Source organism: Dendrobates tinctorius, unplaced genomic scaffold (assembly GCF_039654945.1).
Source record: "Dendrobates tinctorius isolate UK_male_01 unplaced genomic scaffold, ASM3965494v1 ptg000016l, whole genome shotgun sequence".
Classification (NCBI taxonomy): Eukaryota; Metazoa; Chordata; class Amphibia; order Anura; family Dendrobatidae; genus Dendrobates; species Dendrobates tinctorius.
This window is the reverse complement of record NW_027361684.1, coordinates 43,767,477-43,794,811: the sequence shown is the minus strand read 5'-3', so window position 1 is coordinate 43,794,811 and position 27,335 is coordinate 43,767,477. Positions and strand designations below refer to the sequence as shown.

General features: G+C 43.9%; 1 protein-coding gene across 1 annotated transcript; it reads right to left on the bottom strand.

Annotated features, from left to right (window-relative positions):
- Positions 1 to 726: 726 nt before the first annotated feature.
- Positions 727 to 23,941, bottom strand: LOC141080516 (fibrinogen-like protein 1-like protein). The gene is made up of 4 exons (XM_073565765.1): positions 23,824 to 23,941; positions 21,082 to 21,177; positions 2,053 to 2,082; positions 727 to 1,440 (listed from the first exon to the last, which is right to left on the bottom strand). Exons 1-4 carry the CDS (start codon positions 23,825 to 23,827, stop codon positions 806 to 808), a joined length of 765 nt encoding a protein of 254 aa, XP_073421866.1. The 5' UTR covers positions 23,828 to 23,941; the 3' UTR covers positions 727 to 805.
- Positions 23,942 to 27,335: the final 3,394 nt, after the last annotated feature.

Sequence of the window (27,335 nt, the reverse complement as noted above, 5' to 3'; positions counted from 1 at the left end):
ATGTAAAAATTAGAAATCAAAAACCATTGTTTAGTCAGAATTAATTAATAGTGGAGTGTGCTGAATTGCTTAGCTTACAGTTCCCGTTATTATTTAAAAGGTTGTATCATCACAGAAAACCCCTTATACATTGGAGCTGCCTAGAACATCAGCTGATTGAGGTTCCCATTCCTGGCACTGGCAACAGGAAAATAGCAGGTTTTGCTGGGGGGAAACAAATGCTTGACAGATGTTATGTTTGCAGTAGACATTGCAGTGAAAATGTAGTATTTCATGATGCCCATTGGGAAGAGTGGCGACCCCTGTAATATATGGATGATTCTGGAGCCACTGTCATGTTGTCATGCTCAGGTCAGGAGAGGTGACGGGCCAGTCCATGCAATATGATGTGATCATTGCATGAGTTATAAGGTCATCTGTCTGTGCCCTTATAGAGAAGCTCTCTGTCATGGCTCATACAGCTGTGCCCAGAGCTGTGGCAGACAGAGATCCTACAGCTGAACAGAGACAGTCACACTGCTGCCAAAAAATGTTGGCGTTTCACTGGCCAGAATCCTTGAATTGAAACCAGTTGTGAAATCCACATTAGGGCTGATTGGTAGCTTGGTGGTCCAACCCTTCTACGCTATGTCACTAAATGCTAAGTATTATTGACTAATGTACAGACCTCGTAATTACAAGAGTGATTGTAGATGATGGGTATGTGTTGATTTCCATGAACAGTAGTTCAATTATCAACATATGTCTTTATTTTAAAGATTTGTTTTTAATTTCCTTTTTAATAATTTTTTTTTATTCTGAAATTTTAATATACGCAGTAATCTGCTGGACGAATCATTACAGTGGATCCTTTACAGTTACCAGAACACAGTCCGTACCACTGAATGCCATTTTTGTTGTTGAGCTTGGAGGCAAAGCAGGCAGCATACCACCACGCACCACCATAGCTGGTTGCACAGTTCGCAGAGTAGATATCTTGATCTTTGTCCTTTGCTGTGAACTTCATGTTATCGTGTGTGGTTCCAGCTAGAATTGAAGACATGGCATCTCCAGCTGTACCTGTGTAGCTTCCCAGTCTCAATCTGTAGCCATTAGCCTCATCGTCTACACTGAAGAGGTTGTAATCGGCATATTTCTCTTCATTATTATTGTCCAGAATCACAAACCGCACCTGGTAGACTTTCTGCTTAGTAATGTGATGGAGATACTCTATGCCCAGCCAGTAGTCCTTTTCCACATTCCCAAAGCCATATTTGTAAGTGGTCCAGGATTCATCCCAAGTTATCTCCGAATTGAAGCTATTACGCTGAATGACAATCCAGCCGCCACTCTCTGTAGTCATATCACAGTATACAATCAATGGGTGCACACCATCAGGATGGATTGCATAGATTCCACTCTTGTAGAGTCTTGGGATTTCACCGCAGTCTTTTGGTAATGCTAAGAAGAAGGAATGTAGGATAAAATTATTTCAATTAAAAAAGGAATAATATTTTCCTTTCATGATATATTCCAAATACTGAAATATAATACTTGTCCGATTGGATCTGGTCATTAAAAATCTGTCTGAAAATCTTACATCTTGCAATGTAAGATCTGCAGAACGGTCATTAATAATTATAATTATTATTGAAGCAGTCATCAAGTCATACACCTCTCCTGCACCCCTGCACTCTAATGATCCTATTGTTAGACTAAAATTGAGAGATGTATGTATTTATACTCTCTAGGAAAGGCACAGTAAATCGGTTACATTATCCAGATCCTCCACTACAGAAAGTATAATTATATTTCAGAGGATCATGATTTAGATTTGTATCCCGTTAGAATTCCTAAACCTTTATTAATATGTCATGTTTACCATGTGTTGTCTCATTTAGCATGCATAGTAACATGTATTTTTACCTTTCCAAGCGCAGACCTTATACTTTCATACTGTAAGTATGAAACCTTATTTGTCGCCTCTCCACCCATGCCTCCATCAAGAGATTTTTTTATTTTAATAAATCATATGGCTTGCATAAAAGGTAAAAAGCCAAATATTAAGCTTACCCCCTTCATTGCCATGGTTGTTTTCACCATCTAGGATGTAACAAAAAAAAAAATATTAATTAGGCATACATCGATTGTAGGTCTTCATGTTCTCAAGCAGGCATTAGGTAGCATTCACACAGGCAATGCTGTTTGGTAGAAATGTGCAGTTTTTTCTTTTATAAAACTTCAAGGGATTCAAAACCAAAACAGTCTCTTCTGGGCACAAAGGTATAATAACAAATAAACAGTTCATTCAACAGGAACATATATGTAAGTGCAGGCTCAACAGATTGCAGTCATCTCCCTCTCACCTTCTGGTTGAGACTGACACCACCGGAAATGTTTTCTTCCTTCCAGATTCAATAAGGTGATATATACAGTCCATTCTCCCAGAGCAAACTTTACAGAAAGAGAGAGAGACTCTAGCTTTGTCTCTCCCAGCTACACCTCACATTTTGGCTGGTCACGTGCCCTGGGCGCAGCCGACAGGGGGCGCCATCGGGCTGCGTGATGCGGCGGTCCAAGGAGGAGACTCCCTGTCGGCGGCATTCTGCCACCCCCACACTCACTCTCCCGTTCTCTGAGCCGGCTGTCAATCTGACAGCTGGTGCAGAGAAAGTGCTGCGTGTCTGTGTACTAGCATCTTCAGACTGTCTGACAGACTCTGTCTCTGACTCACTTGTGAAGGTGTAAGCGCCGCTGCGCCCGTGCGCCAGCAGCATGATCAGGTCACATGATCACACTGCGACGTCACAAGCCGGCTCTTCAGAGGCAAACTGAGGCAGCGTAGCGGTTGGTGCGGTAAGTGCTCGAGTCCAGACGGGTAATGGAGCTGAAGACACCACCGATGACTGTGCAAGGGAAGATAGGGGGATGGCTGCCTGCAGAGTCCCATGGAATGGATAGGGAGGGAGCAGGGGGAGTTAATTTACTGAGGACAGTGTGTGAGGAGGACTCGGAGCAAGGCCAGGCCCAGGGTGCAGACATATTAATGTGATTTGGTGGAGAAAGATTGAGGAACAAATGGGGGGTGGAGGGGGAAACCTGAGGACATTAAGGGGGAAACCTGAGGACATTATGGGGGGGAACCTGAGGACATTATGGGGGGGAAACCTGAGGACATTATGGGGGAAACCTGAGGATATAATGGGGGAACCTGAGGACATTATGGGGGAAACCTGAGGACTTTATGGGGGGAAACCTGAGGACATTATGGGGGAAATCTGAGGACATTATGGGGGAAGCCTGAGGACATTATGGGGGGAAACCTGAGGATATTATGGGGGAAACCTGAGGATATTATGGGGGAAACCTGAGGATATTATGGGGGAAACCTGAGGATATTATGGGGGAAACCTGTGGACATTATGGGGGAAACCTGAGGATATTATGGGGGAAACCTGAGGATATTATGGGGGAAACCTGAGGATATTATGGGGGGAATCTGAGGACATTATGGGGAAACCTGAGGACATTATGGGGGAACCTGAGAATATGATGGGGGAAACCTGAGGACATTATGGGGAAACCTGAGGACATTATGGGGGAACCTGAGGACATTATGGGGAAACCTGAGGACATTATGGGGGAAACCTGAGGACATTATAGGGATAAGTGGGGATAAGGGAACATAATGTGTGTGGGGATTTTGAGTGGGGATGGGGGAACATAATGTGTGAGGGCATTTGGAGTAGGGATATTTAATGTGTGGGAGGATTTGGAGTGGGGATGGGGGATACTTATGTGTGTGGGGAGATTTGAGGACACAAATGAAGAGTGTATGTATGAGGAAACAGTATGGGGGATGGGTGCAGGCACAGTATGGTGAGTGGGGGATGAGTGCAGACAGTATGGGGAGCCAAACGGGTAAATGTATGTGGACACAGTATGAGTAGAGATGGAAAAAATCTATGTGGACACAATATGGGGAGTGAGGGTGATGAGATGTGTGCAGAGACAGTATGGGGAGTCAGGGGTATGTGTGAGCAGGCAGTATAGAGAGTGAGGGGGTAAATATATGAGGAGACAGTATGGTGAACAGGTGGGATGTTAGAGGAGACAGTATGATGAGGGGAATAGTGTGAGGTGACAGTATATTGCAGATATTTGTATTTAGGAGCATTATAATGACACTTCTATCTTTAAGGGGATCGTGTGGAGATTTGCTGCAGAAGACCGGAGAATATGGAAGTCTGCAGAGATGGCTGTGGATGAGAAAACTCATCATGGGGTCTGGACAAGAAGAAAAGAAGAACAACTCCAGAGACGACGTCATCTATCAGGTACCTGGATGTAAATATTATTCGTGATACTGACTAATTCTTATATTTTTATTTATGTCTGGAGCATTACAGGGGTTGTCCAGGTTTGTGCTGAGTCTGCAGTCATTCTATGTGACTGCAGACTTCTGAATTCTCACAGTGCTCACTGCACGCTGTCAGGATTCTCTCGTGCTGGTAATTTACATACATGCGGTCACATGCTGACAAGACATGTGTGGCCTCACTCAATGAAAATGAACGGAGCGAGGCCGGGTACGTCTAGTCGGAATGTGGCCAGATGTATAGAAATCACATACTTGTGCTGACATGACCGTGTACTCTTGCCATCTTGCCACCGGTACAGGAGAATCCTAAGTGTGCAGTGCATTTGTTGTGAGAATTCAGAAGCTGCAATGTCAGGATTCAGCTCTGCAGGTTCCAGTAGTCATCACATGGACACTTCACTTATATGCGATTTTCATAGTTATGGTCCTGTGACAACGAGCTTCTCTTCCTGCTTCTTTCAGTTTTTCATTGAACATTGAGATCATTAGGGAGAGCAGCTCGTCAGTACATGACTAAGTTTGGAAATCGCATAAGTACTGGGGGGGGGTTCGCCGAACCGACTTCTTGCCCCGGGTGCCAGAAAGCCTAGATACATCTCTGCATGTACCAGCTTCAACACACTCTACTCTACTCAACAACATCCCCAGCAGAAAGAGAGCTCCTAGGTAAACACATACAGACTTGCAGTGCTAGGATTTAACTTTAGCGTACATAGCTTTGCTACACTATCTATCTATCTATCTATCTATCTACATTATTCAACATTGAAATTGCAACATCAAGAATGAAAATTCGTAGAATTATGGAAATTCCAGGATTGACAGATATGTTGTGGATATTCAAATGATAGAAAAACTGGAAACAAAATTCTTAAAACATCTTGATTTATTCAGTATTTGATATGCGCAACATGAGAAGAAATACTTGCAACATACATGCCTTGGCTGCTATCGATAAGTTTATTAATAGTTATCTGAGGAATGTTTTGCCAAGATGAATGCAGTTGGGCAAATTATCAAGATCCGCTGCTGGGAGCTCCCTTTGCAATTGTTGTTCATTGATGTCCCAGATATGCTCAATGGATGAGAACAAAGAATATGTTCCCTCATGAAGACCTACTCAAGGCATTGGCAACATGTTCTCCTAATTAATCTCATTGCGTTCAAGACAAAAGGAGGATTCATTATTAAAGGGGATAGACCTCCATTTCAGCCTACTTTGCTCTGTTCTAGTTTCCATCTGGCTTTTTTCTGTGATGTCTTTTGAATTTTATGTCCTTTTCGTTGAGTTGCTTTGAATTTTAGTGTAGGAGCCCTTCACTTGGGTTGCATGATTGCATATTTTGGTCAACATATTGACAATACCCTTTATATATTACACATCTTTTTCATCTTTTTTGTTCCACATTTTTCATCTGTTGCAGGGTGCAGCCAGGATTTTTAATATTGGCTTGGGGAAATGGGGTGTCCATTCTTGCGGGGTGCACTAATATAGTGCTAGGCAGACCGCCTGGTCAAATACTATCGACGTCACTAATAGACTGTAAGCTAGACATTGTAAACTACACTTAGCAGGGTGACTGTCACCCTATACAAGCCTTTTCATGTGCACTTATAAGACTAGGCAACTACCCCCTCCATGAATAGTAGTCAAGTGATTGTATTTTGCACTTGTGCTTCCTCCACCTTATGATGGAAACCTGTTGCTATCCTTCAATGAGTTAATTTTCATCTTGGTGTTAGTAAATATAACCTCCTTTTTGTGTGAGTTTTTTTAATTTTATGTCCTTTTTGGTGAGATGCCTTGAAGAGGTACCTTAAAGCGGGCATGTCAATGCTCCTACTCCCAGGATTATGGGTACAGTAACCAAACTCCTCTAGTATTCATTTCAGCTAGACTAACAGCTTGACATTACATTGATTTAGTTGCAGAACCAGTGGTATGTGTTATGATTGGGTCACCGAGGAGGAAATCAAGACCAAGCTAAGCCACAGAAAACCAGAGAGGTTGGCAACTAAGCGGATTGCAGACCCCTGATTGCATCCACACAACTAGCAGTAGCCGTGACGATCCTAGACGCTTTGACATAGCCGGAGAACCAAATAAGCCCAAAGCAAGAAAGGGGAAATCCAAACTGACCCAGAGCAGACCCCAAAGGAATAGACAGCCCCCAAACATACACCGTCAGTGAGACAAGACGAAAACACAAACGCAGGCAGGAAAACAGGCCGAGCAAACGATGCAGCCCAAACTAACCAGACAAGACAGGAAAGGAAAGACACCGCCCACGCAAAAAACCCCGCAAAAAAAGCCCAACACATCTGATAGAAAAACACTGAAGTCACTAGACTTTGTCCACTATATCAGCACTCTGGTATATTCTGAAAACAGAGCAAACAGAGGCCAATCTAATAAGGGACAAAAACAAACTGGCACAAACAGTAACATCAGGTGGAGCTGGCTGACCACACAAAACTGAAATAGACAAAACCAAATCAAATGTGAACAGTAGCAAAAGAACACTTAGATTGAGCATGCAGGGACTGAGCTGGAAACTAAGACCTCAGGAGGCAGGAAAAAATCACCAGCAGGGATAGAGGGAGTCAGCTGTTTTAAATCCAGTCAGAAACTCCCAATGTCCAATCGTCCTCCTCATTATCAGGTGGCAGGCCTCTGTTAATTAGATCAGCTCCATTACCTCCTGTAACCACCAGAGGGAGCCCAGAAAGAGAACTCGCAACCCCTCTGTCAATACAACCATCTCCACTACCTTCACCAGCAACCAGAGGTAGGCCAGAAAGTGAATTCACAACAGGTATGGCCATTTCTTCATATATGTATACACCCAGTTCCAAATTATTATGCAATTTAAATTTAAGTGTCATAAAGATGTATTTTTTGTTTTTCAAATAAACTCAAGGATGATATTGTGTCTCAGGGCTATTTAACCTTTTTACCCTCCCAAGGTTGTTTGCACCTTCTTGACCAGGCCAAATTTTACAATTCTGTCCAGTGTAATAACTCTGGAACGCTTCAATGGATCCCACTGATTCTGAAATGATTTTTTCATGACATATTATGCTTCATGATAATGGTAGCATTTCTTAGATATGACTTGCATTTATTTATAAAAAATATATAAATTTGGTAAAAAATTTTAAAATTTTGCAATTTTCAAAATTTTAATTTTTATGGCCTTAAATCAGAGAGTCATGCAAGACAGTCTACAAATAACATTTACCACATGTCTATTTTACATCAGTACAATTTTTGAAACAATTTTTTTGTTAAGAATTTATAAAAGTTAAAAGTTGCCCATCGATTTCTCATTTTTTCATCAAAATTTACAAAACCTTTTTTTAGGGACCACATTACTGTGCGTTTGAGGCATCTATATGAGAGTAAATATCCAAAAGTGACACCATTCTAAAAACTGCACCCCTCAAGGTGCTCAAAACCGCATTCAAGAAGTTTATTAACCTTTCAGATGTTTCGCCAGAATTTTTAGAATGTGTAAGTGAAAAATGAACATTTAACTTTTTTTCACAAAAATTTTACTTGAGCTCTACATTTTTTTATTTTCACAAGGGTAACAGAAAAAATGGAAGAGTAAATTTGTTGTGCAATTTCTTCTGAGCATGCCAATACCCCAAATGTGGGGGAAAACTACTGTTTGGGCGCATGGCAGGGCTCGAAAGGGAATGAGCGCCATTTGACTTTTTAAATGCAAATTTGCTGGAATGATTAGTGGATGCCATGTTGTGTTTAGGGAGCCCCTGATGCTCCTAAACAGTGGAAACCCCCCATATGTGACACCATTTTGTAAACTAGACTCCTCACAGAATTTATCTAGATGTGTGATGAACACTTTGAACCCCTAGGTGCTTCACAGAAGTTTATAACATTGAGTCGTGAAAATTAAAAAAAAACCACATTTTTCCCACAAAAAATGAAAGTCGAGGTCAAAACAGGAAAACACAATACTAAAATTCTTTTGGTTCAAAAACTGACAAGTTCAATGCATGCAAGAATGGTGAACAGGATATCAAAGAATGGGTCTTATGTTAACATGTAACTTTACCTGTTATGACGTTTTTGATTGGAAAAGCTTTTTATTTCAGTAAATATGACATCGCCTTACTCCCTATCTATTTTGCCCCATAATGCTAAGCTATTTTCTAATATAATTGCTTAAAAAATTCCCCTTACGTTTCCAAACTACATTATCTAACCGCTTTTGTATTCTTTTTTCCTATTTCCTGTGTGATGATGATTGACAATTCGTTTCAGTATCAAACAAACCATCATCAGTTGGGCAGAGTCTATGGTCACTGTCACTTGTTTTAAAGCAAATATATTAGAAATATTCACAGAAAACACTTATAAATAATTACTTTATTTGTTATTATTTTAAAACCTTGTCTGGCTGAAAACTATTATATACCTATTGTCCCACATCAACATCACTCTGGTGAAAAAAAGATGATTTGGAAGAAGAGCAATGCAAACCCAGGACTGTCACGTATACTCAGGGAAGATGACCCTAGTAAGAATTATTTTCAGTTCTGCCTGGCCACGGAGATTGGCACCCAAGTTTGCATGTGGCGCCCCAATCCACGATGGCTTACCCCGGTAATCTGTGAAAAAAGCCCAATATGAAAAAATGGTCTAAGGACAAATTGTAGAGACAAATACAGTCATATGTTAAAGTTTGGGCACCCCTATTAATGTTAACCTTTTTTCTTTATAACAATTTTGGTTTTTGCAACAGCTATTTCAGTTTCATATATCTAATAACTGATGGACTCAGTTATATTTCTGGATTCAAATGAGGTTTATTGTACTAACAGAAAATGTGCAATCTGCATTTAAACAAAATTTGACCGGTGCAAAAGTATGGGCACCCTTATCATTTTCTTGATTTGAACACTCCTAACTACTTTTTACTGACTTCCTGAAGCACTAAATTGGTTTTGTAACCTCATTGAGCTTTGAACTTCATAGCCAGGTGTATCAAATCATGAGAAAAGGTATTTAAAGTGGCCACTTGCAAGTAGTTCTCCTATTTAATTCTCCTATGAAGAGTGGCATCATGGGCTCCTCAAAACAACTCTCAAATGATCTGAAAACAAAGATTATTCAACATAGCTTTTCAGGGGAAGGATACAAAAAGTTGTCTCAGAGATTTAACCTGTCAGTTTCCACTGTGAGGAAGATAGTAAGGAAATGGAAGAACACAGGTACAGTTCTTGTTAAGCCCAGAAGTGGCAGGCCAAGAAAAATATCAGAAAGGCAGAGAAGAAGAATGGTGAGAACAGTCAAGGACAATCCACAGACCACCTCCAAAGACCTGCAGCATCATCTTGCTGCAGATGGTGTCACTGTGCATCGGTCAACAATACAGCGCACTTTGCACAAGGAGAAGCTGTATGGGAGAGTGATGCGAAAGAAGCCATTTCTGCAAGCACGCCACAAACAGAGTCGCCTGAGGTATGCAAAAGCACATTTGGACAAGCCAGTTACATTTTGGAAGAAGGTCCTGTGGACTGATGAAACAAAGATTGAGTTGTTTGGTCATACAAAAAGGCGTTATGCACATTGGAGGCTAAAAAACACAGCATTCCAAGAAAAACACTTGCTACCCACAGTAAAATTTGGTGGAGGTTCCATCATGCTTTGGGGCTGTGTGGCCAATGCCGGCACCGGGAATCTTGTTAATGTTGAGGGTCGCATGGATTCAACTCAGTATCAGCAGATTCTTGACAATACTGTGCAAGAATCAGTGACGAAGTTGAAGTTACGCAGGGGATGGATATTTCAGCAAGACAATGATCCAAAACACCGCTCCAAATCTACTCAGGCATTCATGCAGAGGAACAATTACAATGTTCTGGAATGGCCATCCCAGTCCCCAGACCTGAATATCATTGAACATATGTGGGATGATTTGAAGCGGGCTGTCCATGCTCGGCGACCATCAAACTTAACTGAACTGGAATTGTTTTGTAAACAGGAATGGTCACAAATACCTTCATCCAGGATCCAGGAACTCATTAATAGCTACAGGAAGCGACTAGAGGCTGTTATTTTTGCAAAAGGAGGATCTACGAAATATTAATGTCACTTTTATGTTGAGGTGCCCATACTTTTGCACCGGTCAAATTTTGTTAAAATGCAGATTGCACATTTTCTGTTAGTACAATAAACCTCATTTGAATCCAGAAATATAACTGAGTCCATCAGTTATTAGATATATGAAACTGAAATAGCTGTTGCAAAAACCAAAATTGTTAGAAAGAAAAAAGGTTAACATTAATAGGGGTGCCCAAACTTTTACATATGACTGTATATAACAAATAGTAAGTGATGTAACCAGAAGATATATGCAAGACATTCCAAAGTGTTCTACTATCCAATCGTATAAAGAACATTTAACAAACTAGATGGTATATCCAATGGTTCCATCTAGAGTTGAGCGACTTTTGGTTTTTTAGGGTCGCGTTTCGTTTCGTGAAACCCGACTTTTCCAAAAGTCGGGTCGAGCAAGATCGTCCGATTATAGGGAAAAGTCGGGGTCGTCCCGAAACACGAAACCCAATGTAAGTCAATGGGGAATAAAAGTCGGCAGTGAGAGGAGGACAGGAAACACACCTACAGTGCCCATTTGAATGCCAAAAGCATCAATTCTTCTTACTTAAGCTTGTCAACCTTAATTAACTTCATAATACAAGTTACGCACTGAAAAATGGGGGTTATTTGGCTAAAGTTGTGGGGGGGGAGGGCTGGCTGCAGGTTTTCATGTGCCCTGGGCGAAAGAGCGCCCCTTTAACACATACCACAACTCATCATGCTCCGATACGGCAGAGAAATAGCGGTATAGTACAATGAAAAATACCTCACTTTTTACATCTCATGACGAGGCCCATCTATTTCTCCATACAGAATCATTGGTCCCATATAATGTTTGAAACAGTATATGATGAGCTCCACATAATGCTACAGTATATGTTGGTCCCCATGGATGAAGCTCCACTGTCTTATGGACCCAAATAATGCTCCAAACATAATGGGCCCCATTTCTAATGCTCTAGTGTATAATGGGCCCTGTAAATGCTGCTCCAGTGTCTGATGTCCACCTTTGGAATGTTCCAGTGTATGGTGGGCCCCATCTATCATTCTCCAGAGTATAGTGCTCCCCAAAAATTGCTGTCCCAACATTGAAAACAATCAAATAAGTCTCCTCGCTAGGGAATCCCTGTACTTGTCTGGACTCCTCGTCGTCCCCATCTTCCATCTCACTGCACAGTATTTCAACTTTGCAAGTGCTGTGATCCTGAGCAAGCAGGGGGGGCCCACTCGTTGGCGACGGCACTGGCACAGGGCCCCTGATAGTACGGTGGTGTGTCTGATGGCGGGTGGGCTGAACCTGCACTTTCATCTGCAGCTTCCTCTTTGTCACCGTGTAAGATGGAACTGTATATGGGAAGGGTAACCTGAGTTTCATCAGGGTCAGATTCAGGTCGTGTAGCGTGCGAGGGGAATGTAGTGGTCTGGGTCAATGTACCAGCAGATTCATCGAGCAGTGGCTGGGCATCAGTGCACTTGTGTCGCCCCCAGAAGTACGGTCGCCACAGTGGCATTACCTTCTTCCTAGGGAGTGTGATGTCATGCTTGGGAGCAACGAACGATCTCTCTAGCAGGTTAACTGATTGGGCGGCGTTATTCCCACGAGTCATGACCCTCCAAACAGCGTTCATGAAGGCAAAGTGTTTGTTTTACGTGGGCAGTATGGTTGCAAAGCTGAACCTTAAAGGAATGTCCAGAAGGGCACCACCAGGAGTGGAGCCTATGGTTAAATTCGACTCCACCTGGGAAACCTCAACCATGACAGCTATAGAACAGATGCACACATTGCAAGCTTAATTCCGTTAACGAACGAGACTCCGTCATGCCCCGCGGTCCGAGTCCGGCTTACTAGAGGGACACGTGAGGCTCTGGCACATGAGATTGGCCAATAACTGGTGTGTCATGCCCTTACATGTCCGTGGCTGCATGTGCGCTACACTGAAAAGGCCAGCGTTTGTCGCTTACAGGTGCAGATAACCCGCTGAACAACGTTAGTGATGGGGATCACTGATTACAATTATTACCCGCAAACAATGATTTCCCAGTAAGTGCAGGTCAACCGCAGTTCCGGAATTAGGCCTAACCGTCATTCCTGAAAAAATGAAAAACTTACGTGTGCAAACCACAGGTGCTGTAGCTTGCTTAACAGCTCGCCAGCCGTTCTCACGCCCAGTATGGATTACACGTGATTGCACAAAGGTGAGAAAGGGTACCGTATCCCCAGATAACATGTATGGATAGCGTACACATTCAAAATATATGTCTATACATCAGGAGGCAGGCTCAGACGGTGTTAGGCCCAGTATGGATTGCACATGATTGCACAAAGGTTAGAAAGGGTACCGTATCCCCAGATAACATGTATGGATAGCGTACACATTCAAAATATATGTCTATACATCAGGAGGCAGGCTCAGATGGTGTTAGGCCCAGTATGGATTGCACGTGATTGCACAAAGGTTAGAAAGGGTACCGTATCCCCAGATAACATGTATGGATAGCGTACACATTCAAAATATATGTCTATACATCAGGAGGCAGGCTCAGACGGTGTTAGGCCCAGTATGGATTGCACGTGATTGCACAAAGGTTAGAAAGGGTACCGTTTCCCCGGATAACATGTATGGATAGCGTACACATTCAAAATATATGTCTATACATCAGGAGGCAGGCTCAGACGGTGTTAGGCCCAGTATGGATTGCACGTGATTGCACAAAGGTTAGAAAGGGTACCGTATCCCCAGATAACATGTATGGATAGCGTACACATTCAAAATATATGTCTATACATCAGGAGGCAGGCTCAGACGGTGTTAGGCCCAGTATGGATTGCACGTGATTGCACAAAGGTTAGAAAGGGTACCGTTTCCCCGGATAACATGTATGGATAGCGTACACATTCAAAATATATGTCTATACATCAGGAGGCAGGCTCAGACGGTGTTAGGCCCAGTATGGATTGCACGTGATTGCACAAAGGTTAGAAAGGGTACCGTTTCCCCGGATAACATGTATGGATAGCGTACACATTCAAAATATATGTCTATACATCAGGAGGCAGGCTCAGACGGTGTTAGGCCCAGTATGGATTGCACGTGATTGCACAAAGGTTAGAAAGGGTACCGTTTCCCCGGATAACATGTATGGATAGCATACACATTCAAAATATATGTCTATACATCAGGAGGCAGGCTCAGACGGTGTCAGGCACAGTATGGATTTGACGGCCCAGACTACACAGCGGAGGAGCAGGGAGAGGTAAAGATTGCAAATGCTGGGGCCCTGCCCAAGCAAGGGGGGCCCACTCGTGGGAGTCGGTACTGGCACTGGGCCCCTCATAGTACGGCGGTGTGTCTGACGGCGGGTGTGCACCACCACCGTCAGAGACACTTGATTGCACTATGAAGGACCCTGTACCAGTGCCCGCGCCCAAGAGTCGGCCTACCCACCTGTCCAGGGCAACGGCACTCGCACGGTGTCGTGCGCTAGGTGGTGACCCCGGCCATGGGGGGGGAGGCAGCACAGTTAGGGAGTTTTAGAAAGTGGCATATGTTGATGTTGGACATTCAGCTGATGCAAAAGGTGAAATAGGTCAAGTCCCAGGAAGAGGTGGACCAAAGCAAGCCATTTTTCTGTCACCCTATGTGTCATCAGAGGAAGGTGGGACAAAATCCTTGGAAACCCATGCGTGGTTCATTTTAATGAAGGTTAGATCATCCACATTTTGGGTTGACAGACGGGTCCTTTTTTCTGTCAGGATTGATCCAGCTGCACTGAAGACTCTTTCCGATAGCACACTTGCAGCTGGGCAAGCGAGCTCCTGTAAGGCATATTGTGCCAATTCAGGCCAGGTGTCCAGTTTAGCGGCCCAATAGTCAAAGGGAAATGACCTGTGTGGGAGAACATCGATATGGGAGGAAAAGTAGTTTGTAACCATAGTTGACAACTGCTGTCTCCTGTCACTTTCCATCGATGCAGTATTACCAGTTGTGTGAGCGGTACTTGAAAAATCAGTCCACAACATTGTCATGAAACCCCTGTCTCCAACGCCACTTCTGCTGTGTGCACCACGAACACCTCTGCCAAGCTGCCCCCGGCCCGTACGGCTCGTGTGAGAACCATCACCGCTGCTGTGTGCTGGGAATGCCTCAAGCAACCGATTTACCAGAGTTGCTTGTTTATTAGCCAATATTAGGTCAAGGTTCTCCTGTGGCATGATGTTTTGTAATTTGCCTTTATAGCGTGGATCCAGGATGCTGGCCAACCAGTAGTCGTCATCGTTCATCATTTTGGCAATGCGTGGGTCCCTTTTTAGGATCTGCAAGGCATAATCTGACATGTGGGCCAATGTTCCCGGTGTCAATGATGCACTGCGAGTGCTGGTTGGAGGAGCACTTTCTGGCAAATCCACATCCCTCCAGTCACGCACAAACCCTGTACCAGACCTTGCCACGCCAACATTTTCACTTGCCCCACGAGATGCATCCTCCTCCCCTAAGTAATCATCCCCATCATCCTCCTCCTCCTCCTCTTCTTCCTCCACCTCGTCCAGGAGAGGTCCCTGAGCAGACAATGGCTGAATGTCATCAAGGATTCCCTCCTCCTCTTCCTCCTCATCAATATTGGCTGCAGACGCCTGCTCCTTAAGGTGCGTCAAAGTTTGCATGAGCAGACGCATAAGTGGGATGCTCATGCTTAGGATGGCGTCGTCTGCGCTTACCAGCCGTGTGCATTCCTCAAAACACTGAAGGACTTTACAGAGGTCTTTCAGCTTCGACCACTGCACACCTGTCAACTCCATGTCTGCTCTCAAAGTGCCTGGCCGTGTATCCTCCCACAAATGCATTATGGCCTGCCTCTGCTCGCACAGCCGTTCCACCATGTGCAGGGTGGAGTTCCACCTTGTTGCAATGTCGATAATGAGGCGGTGGTTGGGAAGGTGGAGCAATCGCTGCAGCTTCTGCATACGAACGGAGTGTACAGGCGACCAGCAGATGTGCGCGCACAGTCTTCGCACCTTCTGGAGCAGGGCTGTTAACTCCGGATAATTTTTGAGGAAGCACTGCACCACCAGGTTCAAGGTGTGAGCCAAGCAAGGTATATGGCTGAGTTTTGAAAGGGCTATGGCTGCCACAAAATTACGGCCGTTATCACTAACTACCTTGCCTGCCTCAAGATGTACACTGCCCAGCCATGACTCAGTTTGTCGCTTCAAGTACTCGGCCAGCACCTCGGCGGTGTGTCTGTTGCCCAAACACATCATCTGCAGCACAGCCTGCTGACGCTTTCCACTAGCTGCTCGATAGGGGGACACATCGTGTGCAACAGTGGCAGCTGCAGATGGAGTGCTCGTACGACTGCGCTCTGTGGACGAGCTTTCGCTTCTGGAGGAGGAGGAGGGTCGAACGCCTACAGCCAACTGTTTCCTATACCGTGGGCTAGGCAGCACTGTCCCACCACCGCTGTCCCCTGTGGACCCTGCATCCACCACATTAACCCAGTGCGCAGTGATGGACACGTAACGGCCCTGGCCATGCCGACTGGACCATACATCAGTTGTGAGGTGCACCTTTCCGCTCACTGACTGCTTGAGTGCATGGACAATGCGGTCTTTCACATGATGGTGGAGGGCTGGGATGGCTTTGCGAGAGAAGAAGTGGCGACTGGGTAGGTCATAGCGTGGTACTGCATAGGCCATGAGTTCGCGGAAAGCTGTGCTTTCCACCAACCGAAAGGGCATCATCTCAAACGAGATTAGTTTGGCAATGTGGGCGTTCAAACCCAGTGTACGCGGATGAGAGACTGAGTACTTTCTTGACCTACTCATAGTGTCTGGGAGGGTGAGCTGGACTTGAGAGCTGCATATGGTGGAAGTAGCGGTGGACAGGGCGGACTGAGAGAGGGTTGATGATGGTGATGGAGTTGGTGTTCTTTCTGATGGCCTAGAATCAGTCTTTCGTTGATATAACAGTGGGATTCCCTGACTGCTGTGGCCTTGCAATGACACCTCAACATTTGCTGCTGTGCTAACCGGTGGGCTTACAGTGGGGGAAACAATGTAGCATTGCTGACTACCTTTGTTGTGATCAGTTGCACATGTGGCACTTGAGGTTGGGTGTTGTGTCCACGCTTGCAAGTGCATGCTGGTTAAATGTCTAAGCATGCAACTGGTATTCAAATTTTTCAGATTTTTCCCTCGGCTAAAGGTCTTTGCGCACTTCTTACAGATAACCTTGGCCTGATCATGAGGATTTTGGTCAAAAAAGTGCCACACTGCACTCTTCCTACTTTGGCAGACATTTTGCGGCCTAGCACGCTGTGATGTTTTGACCCTCTGGACAAGCTGTCCAGCAACTCTTTTGATTTTTGGAACCTGTCTTTGGAGTGCTCCGGGCCTGCCAGATAACAGCTGTTGCGATGTCGATGTCTGCTGTGGATGCTCCTCATCTGAGCTATTGGAAGCAGCATCCTCTTCCCCCAATGGATGCCAATCTGGGTCAACAACTGGGTCATCCATCACCTCCTCTTCTATGTCATGTGCACCTTCCTCTGTGTCACCGTGTATGGTGGTATAGTGTGCGGGAAGGGGCACCTGAGTCTCATCAGGGTCAGAATCTGGCTCTGTACACTGCGAGAACAATGTAGTGCTCTCAGTGAATGTACCAGCAGAATCATCCATCAGCGGCTGTGCATCAGTGCACTCCATGTCAGATTCATCTTGGCCTGGGTAATTCACCATTTGACTTGATAATCCAGGCATGGTATGTGAAAACAGCTCCATGGAGTAATCAGTAGTATGGCCTGCGTCATCCTTCAATCTTGGTTGGGGTGAAGGACACAAGGAAAGGTGTGGTTCATGAACATGAGCCTCCAATGACGACTCAGTGCTTTTACTTTTTACAACTGAAGAAGAGGAGGCGATAGAGCTGGAGGCTGAGTCAGCAATGTAAGACAAAACTTTTTCCTGATGCTCTGGCTTTAAAAGCGGTTTGCCAACTCCTAGAAAACTAAGCGTTCGAGGCCTTATGTAGCCAGACGATGACGCAGGCTCAACACCTCCTGCATTCGGTCCTATTTTGCTCTTGCCACTACCATCAGATCCACCACCAACACCATCATTACCAGCTGCCAACCCCCGCCCAATTCCACGGCCTCTTCCACCAGCCTTCCTCATTTTTGGTAGAAATGTAGACAAAATCCAACAAACTATATAGTAATGTAAAACAAGGTACAAGGTGTCTATAGGACAGGGGAGATTTTGAATTTCTGCAGACACTTGTGGACACTGGACACTTTTGGATTGTGTGAGGCCCACTGATATCTGAGCGCTATGTCACAGGCTCGATGGCACAGCTGTGACAAAAGTGACGAGAGGATAAGGGAGATTTTGAATTTCTGCACACACTTGTGGACACTGGACACTTTTGGATTGTGTGAGGCCCAATGAATATCTGAGCGCTATGTGACAGGCTCGATGGCACAGCTGAGACCAAAGTGACTAGAGGATAAGGGAGATTTTGAATTTCTGCACACACTTGTGGACACTGGACACTTTTGGATTGTGTGAGGCCCAATGAATATCTGAGCGCTATGTGACAGGCTCGATGGCACAGCTGTGACCAAAGTGACTAGAGGATAAGGGAGATTTTGAATTTCTGCACACACTTGTGGATACTGGACACTTTTGGATTGTGTGAGGCCCAATGAATATCTGAGCGCTATGTGACAGGCTCGATGGCACAGCTGTGACCAAAGTGACTAGAGGATAAGGGAGATTTTGAATTTCTGCACACACTTGTGGACACTGGACACTTTTGGATTGTGTGAGGCCCAATGAATATCTGAGCGCTATGTGACAGGCTCGATGGCACAGCTGTGACCAAAGTGACTAGAGGATAAGGGAGATTTTAAATTTCTGCACACACTTGTGGACACTGGACACTTTTGGATTGTGTGAGGCCCAATGAATATCTGAGTGCTATGTGACAGGCTCGATGGCACAGCTGTGACCAAAGTGACTAGAGGATAAGGGAGATTTTGAATTTCTGCACACACTTGTGGACACTGGACACTTTTGGATTGTGTGAGGCCCAATGGATATCTGAGCGCTATGTGACAGGCTCGATGGCACAGCTGTGACCAAAGTGACTAGAGGATAAGGGAGATTTTGAATTTCTGCACACACTTGTGGACACTTGACACTTTTGGATTGTGTGAGGCCCAATGAATATCTGAGTGCTATGTGACAGGCTCGATGGCACAGCTGTGACCAAAGTGACTAGAGGATAAGGGAGATTTTGAATTTCTGCACACACTTGTGGACACTGGACACTTTTGGATTGTGTGAGGCCCAATGAATATCTGAGCGCTATGTGACAGGCTCGATGGCACAGCTGTGACCAAAGTGACTAGAGGATAAGGGAGATTTTGAATTTCTGCACACACTTGTGGACACTGGACACTTTTGGATTGTGTGAGGCCCAATGAATATCTGAGCGCTATGTGACAGGCTCGATGGCACAGCTGTGACAAAAGTGACTAGAGGATAAGGGAGATTTTGAATTTCTGCACACACTTGTGGACACTGGACACTTTTGGATTGTGTGAGGCCCAATGAATATCTGAGCGCTATGTGACAGGCTCGATGGCACAGCTGTGACCAAAGTGACTAGAGGATAAGGGAGATTTTGAATTTCTGCACACACTTGTGGACACTGGACACTTTTGGATTGTGTGAGGCCCAATGAATATCTGAGCGCTATGTGACAGGCTCGATGGCACAGCTGTGACCAAAGTGACTAGAGGATAAGGGAGATTTTGAATTTCTGCACACACTTGTGGACACTGGACACTTTTGGATTGTGTGAGGGCCACTGATATCTGAGCGCTATGTCACAGGCTCGATGGCACAGCTGTGACAAAAGTGACGAGAGGATAAGGGAGATTTTGAATTTCTGCAGACACTTGTGGACACTGGACACTTTTGGATTGTGTGAGGCCCACTGATATCTGAGCGCTATGTCACAGGCTCGATGGCACAGCTGTGACAAAAGTGACTAGAGGATAAGGGAGATTGGATTGCTTTTAAAAAAGCAGTTTGCAGAGCAGTGGGTAAACAGCAATGCCAGCCTGTCAGGAAGCCTTAAAAGGCAGCCCAACAACCAACACCACTGACACACCACAATATAGCCTCCCCTTGCACTGCACACACAGTGACTGGTGTGTTGTGCAGGCCAAATCGCTAGCAGCAGAAGCAGTTTTTTTTTCTTCTCAGCAGGACAAAAAAAAAAAATTGGGATTGCTTTTAAAAAAGCAGTTTGCGGAGCAGTGGGTAAACAGCAATGCAGGAATGTCAGGAAGCCTTAGAAGGCAGCCCAACAACCAACACCACTGATACACCACTATATAGCCTCCCCTTGCACTGCACACACAGTGACTGGTGTGTTGTACAGGCCAAATCGCTAGCAGCAGAAGCAGTTTTTTTTTCTTCTCAGCAGGACAAAAAAAAAAAATTGGGATTGCTTTTAAAAAAGCAGTTTGCGGAGCAGTGGGTAAACAGCAATGCAGGAATGTCAGGAAGCCTTAGAAGGCAGCCCAACAACCAACACCACTGATACACCACTATATAGCCTCCCCTTGCACTGCACACACAGTGACTGGTGTGTTGTGCAGGCCAAATCGCTAGCAGCAGAAGCAGTTTTTTGTCTTCTTCCCTGCCTAACGCTCTCCCTACAGAATCAGCAGCAACCTCTCCCTATACTGAGATCGGCAGAAGTAAGATGGCGGTCGGCATGCACGCCCTTTTATACCCCCTGTGACGCCCACCAAAGCAAGCCAATCACTTGCATGCCCTTCTGAAAGATGGTGGTGACCCCTGCCTATGTCATCACGTTGCCCACAGTGTCCGTGGATCCTGATTGGCTGAAAAAGAGCGCTAAACAAACTTTTGAAACGCGACTTTGGCGCGTAAGTCGCCGACCTCGTGGCCGACCTCATCCTAGGGTCGGGTTTCGTTTCATGAAACCCGACTTTGCCAAAAGTCGGCGACTTTTGAAATTTTTCGACCCGTTTCGCTCAACTCTAGTTCCATCTATAGTGTTCTGAAATAATCTAGAGAGATATTGATGTGTGACAGTAGGTATTTAATGGTTTTTAGCCAGACAAGATATATAAAGAATAACAAATAATGTTATTATTTTCTACGTGTTTTTTCTGTGAATTGCTCTAAATACGATATACTTTTTGTTGGTACAAATTAGTTGGTGAGGAAGTATATTAGAAAATTGCTTAGAATTACGGAACTAAATAGATATGGAGTTAGGAAAAACGCTTTGCCTTCGGCCCACCTCTTTAATGCTGCAAATTCAACAAATTAACATTTTCAGTTCTTTCCAATCTATAAATTGTTTGCAAACTCCGTTGTGCATAATAATTTGGAACCGCACATTTTGAGTTTTTAGAGTTTTGAAAAAAATCTTGTTATCATTGGGAGGTTTGTCCAATAAAATGTTATTAATACTGTAACTAACTGTTGATGATTTGAACATCATGCTGACTTAATTGCATCAACAATTTATACTACTATAATACATACTATTCTTGGCAAAGTTGTCTCCACGTTTTGGATTTCTACGATGACGAGTTGCTACTGTGCACACGAGGGCCAAAATCCAGAGGCAGTAAAAAATACCTAAAAACATTACAGATGAAATATATAAACACGCTGCCCAATAGAATTAATGTGTTTTTTCTTGTGAATAATTAATGGAGATAACTATAAGAAAAGAAAGCATGGTTGACACAACTGAATGGCTCACCTATGCTATTCAAGGCACCTCAGAGGAAAGAGGGAAGCAATGTAAATGACAAGAGCAAGAAAAAATTAAAGGGGTTATCTAGTTGTTTAAAATTAATGAAGATTTAGATAGGCCATCAATATTAGATTGCGTGGAGATAAACTCACATCAATCCCAGTTCTTATACTAAAGCATAGCTACAGTTGTGGCCAAAAGTATTGACACCCCTGCAATTCTGTCAGATAATACTCAGTTTCTTCCTGAAAATGATTGCAAACACAAATTCTTTGGTATTATTATCTACATTTAATTTGTCTTAAATGAAAGAACACAAAAAGAATTGTCCTAAAGCCAAATTGGATATAATTCTGCACCAAACATAAAAAAGAGGGTGGACAAAAGTATTGGCACTGTTCGAAAAATCATGTGATGCTTCTCTAATTTGTGGAATTAACAGCACCTGTAACTTACCTGTGGCACCTAACAGGTGTTGGCAATAACTAAATCACACTTGCAGCCAGTTGACATGGATTAAAGTTGACTCAACCTCTGTCCTGTGTCCTTGAGTGTACCACATTGAGCATGGAGAAAAGAAAGAAGACCAAAGAACTGTCTGAGGACTTCAGAAACCAAATTGTGAGTAAGCATGAGCAATCTCAAGGCTACAAGTCCATCTCCAAAGACCTGAATGTTCCTGTGTCTACTGTGCGCAGTGTCATCAAGAAGTTTAAAGCCCATGGCACTGTGGCTAACCTCCCTAGATGTGGACGGAAAAGAAAAATTGACAAGAGATTTCAAAGCAAGATTGTGCGGATGTTGGATAAAGAACCTCGACTAACATCCAAACAAGTTCAAGCTGCCCTGCAGTCCGAGGGTACAACAGTGTCAACCCGTACTATCCGTCGGCGTCTGAATGAAAAGGGACTGTATGGTAGGAGACCCAGGAAGACCCCACTTCATACCCCGAGACATAAAAAAGCCAGGCTGGAGTTTGCCAAAACTTACCAGAAAAAGCATAAAATGTTTTGGAAGAATGTTCTCTGGTAAGATGAGACAAAAGTAGAGCTTTTTGGGCAAAGGCATCAACATAGAGTTTACAGGAGAAAAAAAGAGGCATTCAAAGAAAAGAACACAGTCCCTACAGTCAAACATGGCGGAGGTTCCCTGATGTTTTGGGGTTGCTTTGCTGCCTCTGGCACTGGATTGCTTGACTGTGTGCATGGCATTATGAAGTCTGAAGACTACCAACAAATTTTGCAGCATAATGTAGGGCCCAGTGTGAGAAAGCTGGGTCTCCCTCAGAGGTCATGGGTCTTCCAGCAGGACAATGACCCTAACACACACTTCAAAAAGCACTAGAAAATGGTTTGAGAGAAAGCACTGGAGACTTCTAAGGTGGCCAGCAATGAGTCCAGACCTGAATCCCATAGAACACCTGTGGAGAGATCTAAAAATGGCAGTTTGGAGAAGGCACCCTTCAAATATCAGGGACCTGGAGCAGTTTGCCAAAGAAGAATGGTCTAAAATTCCAGCAGAGCATTGTGAGAAACTCATTGATGGTTACCGGAAGCGGTTGGTCGCAGTTATTTTGGCTAAAGGTTGTGCAACCAAGTATTAGGCTGAGGGTGCCAATACTTTTGTCTGGCCCATTTTTGGCGTTTTATGTGAAATGATCAATGTTTTGCTTTTTGCTTCATTCTCTTTTGTGTTTTTTCATTTAGGACAAATTAAATGAAGATAATAATAACAAAGAATTTGTGTTTGCAATCATTTTCAGGAAGAAACTGAGTATTATCTGACAGAATTGCAGGGGTATCAATACTTTTGGCCACAACTGTATGTCCATTTAGTAGTGCCTGGTGCTACAGACGTCTGCAGCTCAGTCCTTTTCTAGTAAATTAGGGGATGTGCCTGGTAAACAACGGTAGGGACAAGGCATTGGTTCTATTATAAAAGGCAAATCAAATTCCAACATATCTAAAAAAAAAAAATAAACAATGAAGACATTCATAATATCAAAATTTCACATTTATGAACATACTGCCGTTATAAGATGAAAGCAGCCACACATCATGGCAGATTTTCTGTTAGTCTTTCCTTAGGGTGAATAGTTAATTTTCTTGCCTGAATCCCCGTCTATACTAAATACTCTACTCATGGCAGAGTAGTATGTCAGACCCCCACCTCCCACCCCCAGAACTTGGGACACATACCTTTCCAGTCCCCCTAGTATTGCCCATGCAGTATGGCAGAGAGGATATGAGCTTTTTCAAGTTCAACATCAATGAATTGATTATGTCATTTTTATTTTGGCTGAGTATCTGGAGTTTGAAATAGTAAATTACATACACCATGGACATTAATTATTGTCTTGACCAACCTTTATGATACAGATGCCTTAAGGTGAATTCATACGTGCTGGTAATGGAAGTGTACTTATAATCAGATCTTTCCACATTTTTTCTGCCCCCCTTTTCAGTATGCTGGTGGTCTTCTCTGTACTAATACTGCAGCCTGTAATCAGGGTTTCCTCCACTTACCCATCTTGTCTTGCTTCTTCTGCACTACACGCTCATGAAGATCTTTCCAATTTCCTTACTTCTCTATCAGCTAAAGAAAATTCTCCTGCTGCCTAAAGAATTAAATGGTGCAAAGTCCTCAGGTGTTTTGAAAGTATTACGGAACAACGTACGTTATTTAACTCTTCCTGGAAGAATTGGTTGAACTGTCAACAAAGAAATGCACCTACAGTAAGAGGGTCATTTTTTATGGCCCCTGGCCACAACCAAATCTACTCACATGAGGATCCAATGGTGGACACTAAAACTGATTTTACTGCAATTTGAGGCATACAAACGCAAGGTTTACAGTCTCTCCTTGAGGGTCTATATTTAGGTCAGAACGATCCTCCAACTGATTAGGTCACCCACAAATATATGTCATTCTCCAACACTCCTGATATACAGTGGAGACTAAAAGTTTTCGATTTTTTTTTAAAGTGTGATTACTTCTATCTGGTTGTTGTGATGCCATTTTCCTGGTGATTCTAGTAAACCGGAAGCAAATGGTGTCAGCTATAAGGATGGAAATTGTGTTTGACATTGTTTTATCCCTTTATGTGTTAGTTTTCAACATTTGCTGAACCAAATGCTTTGCATATTTTGTAATGCGTGGTCGAATTTTGCCTACATTTTTATTTTTTTGTTTATGTGTTTTTCAGTTAAAACATGGCAAAGGCAAATTTATCACCAGATGTCAGGAAGTTTATTATTCTGAGATTGAAGTCAGACAAAAGTCAAAAAGAGCAGCTATGGAATTCAACTGCTCTCAGAGTCAAGTGTCATCTATATATATAAAACTGAATGTATGTACAGTATGTGTGTATCACCAACCAATCATGAAGCATCTTTCGCCAGAGCTGTTCAAAAGAAGCTGAGCTGTGATTGGTTGCTATGAGCAACAGTTTTCCTTGAAACCAATCACTAAGCATCTGTCATTTCACCAGAGCTGGTTAAAAGAAGCTGAGCTGTGATTGGTTGCTATGAGCAAGTTTTCCCACTTGACAAGACCTCAGCAGACACTGACTGGGTGGGAGAAATCTGTCATCCCTGGGAACATAAGCTCCCAGCCATTGTCTGCCCCACAGAAAGGATCATAGAGCACATTGGTTTGGACCCCAGGCCTCTCTTAAAGGGATCCCCGGTATGGAAGTTAAAACCGTTCCACTCAGCTCTGTGGTTCTGACCCCAGGGTCTCTTAAAGGGATCATTGGTATGGAAGTTAGGGCAAATCCACTCTGCGCTTTGGTACTGACCCCAGGCCTTTCTTAAAGGGATCTCCATTATGGAAGTCAGGGCAAATCCATCCAGTGCTTTGGTTCTGACCCCAGACCTCTCTTAAAGGGATCCCCGGAATGGAAGTCAGGGCAATTGCCTTCAAATGCTCTGGTACTGACCCCAGGCTCTCTTAAAGGGATCTCTTGTATGCAAGTCAGGACAAATCCAGTCAGCGCTCTGGTTCTGATCCCAGGCTATCTTAAAGGGATCCCCGGTATGGAAGTCATGGCAAATCCACTCTGCGCTCTGATTCTCACCCCAGGCCTCCCTTAAAGGGATCTCCGGTATGGAAGTCAGGGCAATTGCCTTCAAATGCTCTGGTACTGACCCCAGGTTCTCTTAAAGGGATCTCCTGTATGCAAGTCAGGGCAAATCCACTCAGCGCTCTGGTTCTGATCCAAGGCTCTCTTAAAGGGATCCCCGGTATGGAAGTTAGGGTAAATCCCTCAGCGCTCTTATTCTCACCCCAGGCCTCTCTTAAAGGGATCCCTGGTACAGAAGTTAGGACTGTTCCACTCAGCGCTCTGGTTCTGACATGGAAAAAGGTTGTCCAGCTCCACGATGTAGTGAAAACAAATTTCTTTTATTCACTTCAATCGATTCAGGGTAGAGGTTAAAATGCCAGCATAGAAGATATAGATGCTTGCGTTCTCAATGCATTTCTGGTGTCTTAGTTACTATGCCCGGCAGCTCCGGGCTCTTCAGCTAGTGTATAATAAAGAAAAAGAAGGTTATGGAACAGCTCACAAACCTAGAAGTGGACGACCACGGAAAACATCCTCCAAAGTTGATCACATTATTAAGAAAATGTCAGTATCTGATGTCCATAAAAGTGCTGTACAGATTTTGCACAAAATGAGCAAACAAAATGTGGGCAAAGTGAATCGCCAAACTGTGGAGCGACGGCTAAGAGCAGTAGGGTTGAATGCACAAGTTCCAATCAAGAAGTCTTTCATCTCTGCAAAGAACCAGAAGGTTCAACTTGAGTTTGCCAAAGAACATAACCAATGAAAAAAGACAGCTTGGTCTAAGGCATTGTGGTCAGATGAATCCAAGTTCAATCTGTTTGGTAGTGATGCAAGCACTATACTGTATATACTGCCCAATTGGAAAATGTAATGATGTAATGTACAAAACACCTACATGGAAACATGGTGGTGGCAATGTCATATTTGGGGCTGCTTTTCTGTGTCTGCCATTGGCCCTCTGCATAGAATTGATGGAAACATGAACGTTACCATGTACAAGGATATACTACAGAATGTAATGCTGCCACTTGGTAAAACCAAAGTCGGCAGGGTCTGAAAATTCTAGCAAGACAATGATTCTAGCACACATCTAATTTAGTAAAAAATTGGTTAGCAAAGAAAAATGCCTGTTGCAATAGCCAAGGCAATCACCTGATTTAAACCCTATAGCATACCTTTGGGATGAGTAAGGGTGACGAGTTGGGGCCCGTACCCATAGCAATAAAAATGAATTGTTTGCAGATTTGCAAATGGAATGGAACATCCCTTAGAATTTCTTGAATACCCTAGTGGCTTCAATGCCCCGTTGGTGTGGTGCAGTAATTAAAGCAAGCATTCATGCTGCAAAAAATACTAAGTTACGGCATTGTGTAAGGCTACTTTCACACATCAGGTTTTCGGCGTCAGGCGCGATCCGGCGTCGTGCCGGAATGCCGGATCCGGCAAATGTTTTGTAAAACCTGAAGTGCCGGATCCGGTTTTCTGCCGGATCCGTCTTGTTCTTGACAGACAAAACCGGATCCGTCTCATCCGGTTCATCCGTTTTTCTATCCGTTTTTCTATCCGTTTTTCGACGGATTACGCCGGATCCGGTTTTTAAAATTGACCCTTGTGGCCTTCCGAACGGGATTGGCTACTGGAAAACTAGATATAGCATGTTCCTACAGCCCTTCTTTGACAGGTTGTAGAGAAGAAAGTGAAGGTTGGAGAGAAGAGCAAGTTACTGGCGAAGATGGATGTTGTCATTGGAAATATTACCACTAGAAGTTCTGTGACGGTTTCAGGGACAATTTTCCACTATACTTTATGTCACCTCAAGGCAGAGTACACTGGGATGACAGAGTGTGAAAGATTTGTGCCCTAAACTTGTGTACCTTCTGGACCAACAGTATATACCTTTGCCAACCAAAGTTGGCTATCTTGTCATGGTCTTACTATTTTTACCTTTAGGCCACAGGTGTGTACCTG

Bases quoted from the DNA above. Each gene is read 5' to 3' on its own strand.
- LOC141080516 (XM_073565765.1), bottom strand. The intron at 2,083-21,081 runs GTATGTATTATA...GTTACATCCTAG, and splicing joins AGACAACTTTGCCAAGAATA to ATGGTGAAAACAACCATGGC. The intron at 1,441-2,052 runs GTAAGCTTAATA...CCTTCTTCTTAG, and splicing joins CAACCATGGCAATGAAGGGG to CATTACCAAAAGACTGCGGT.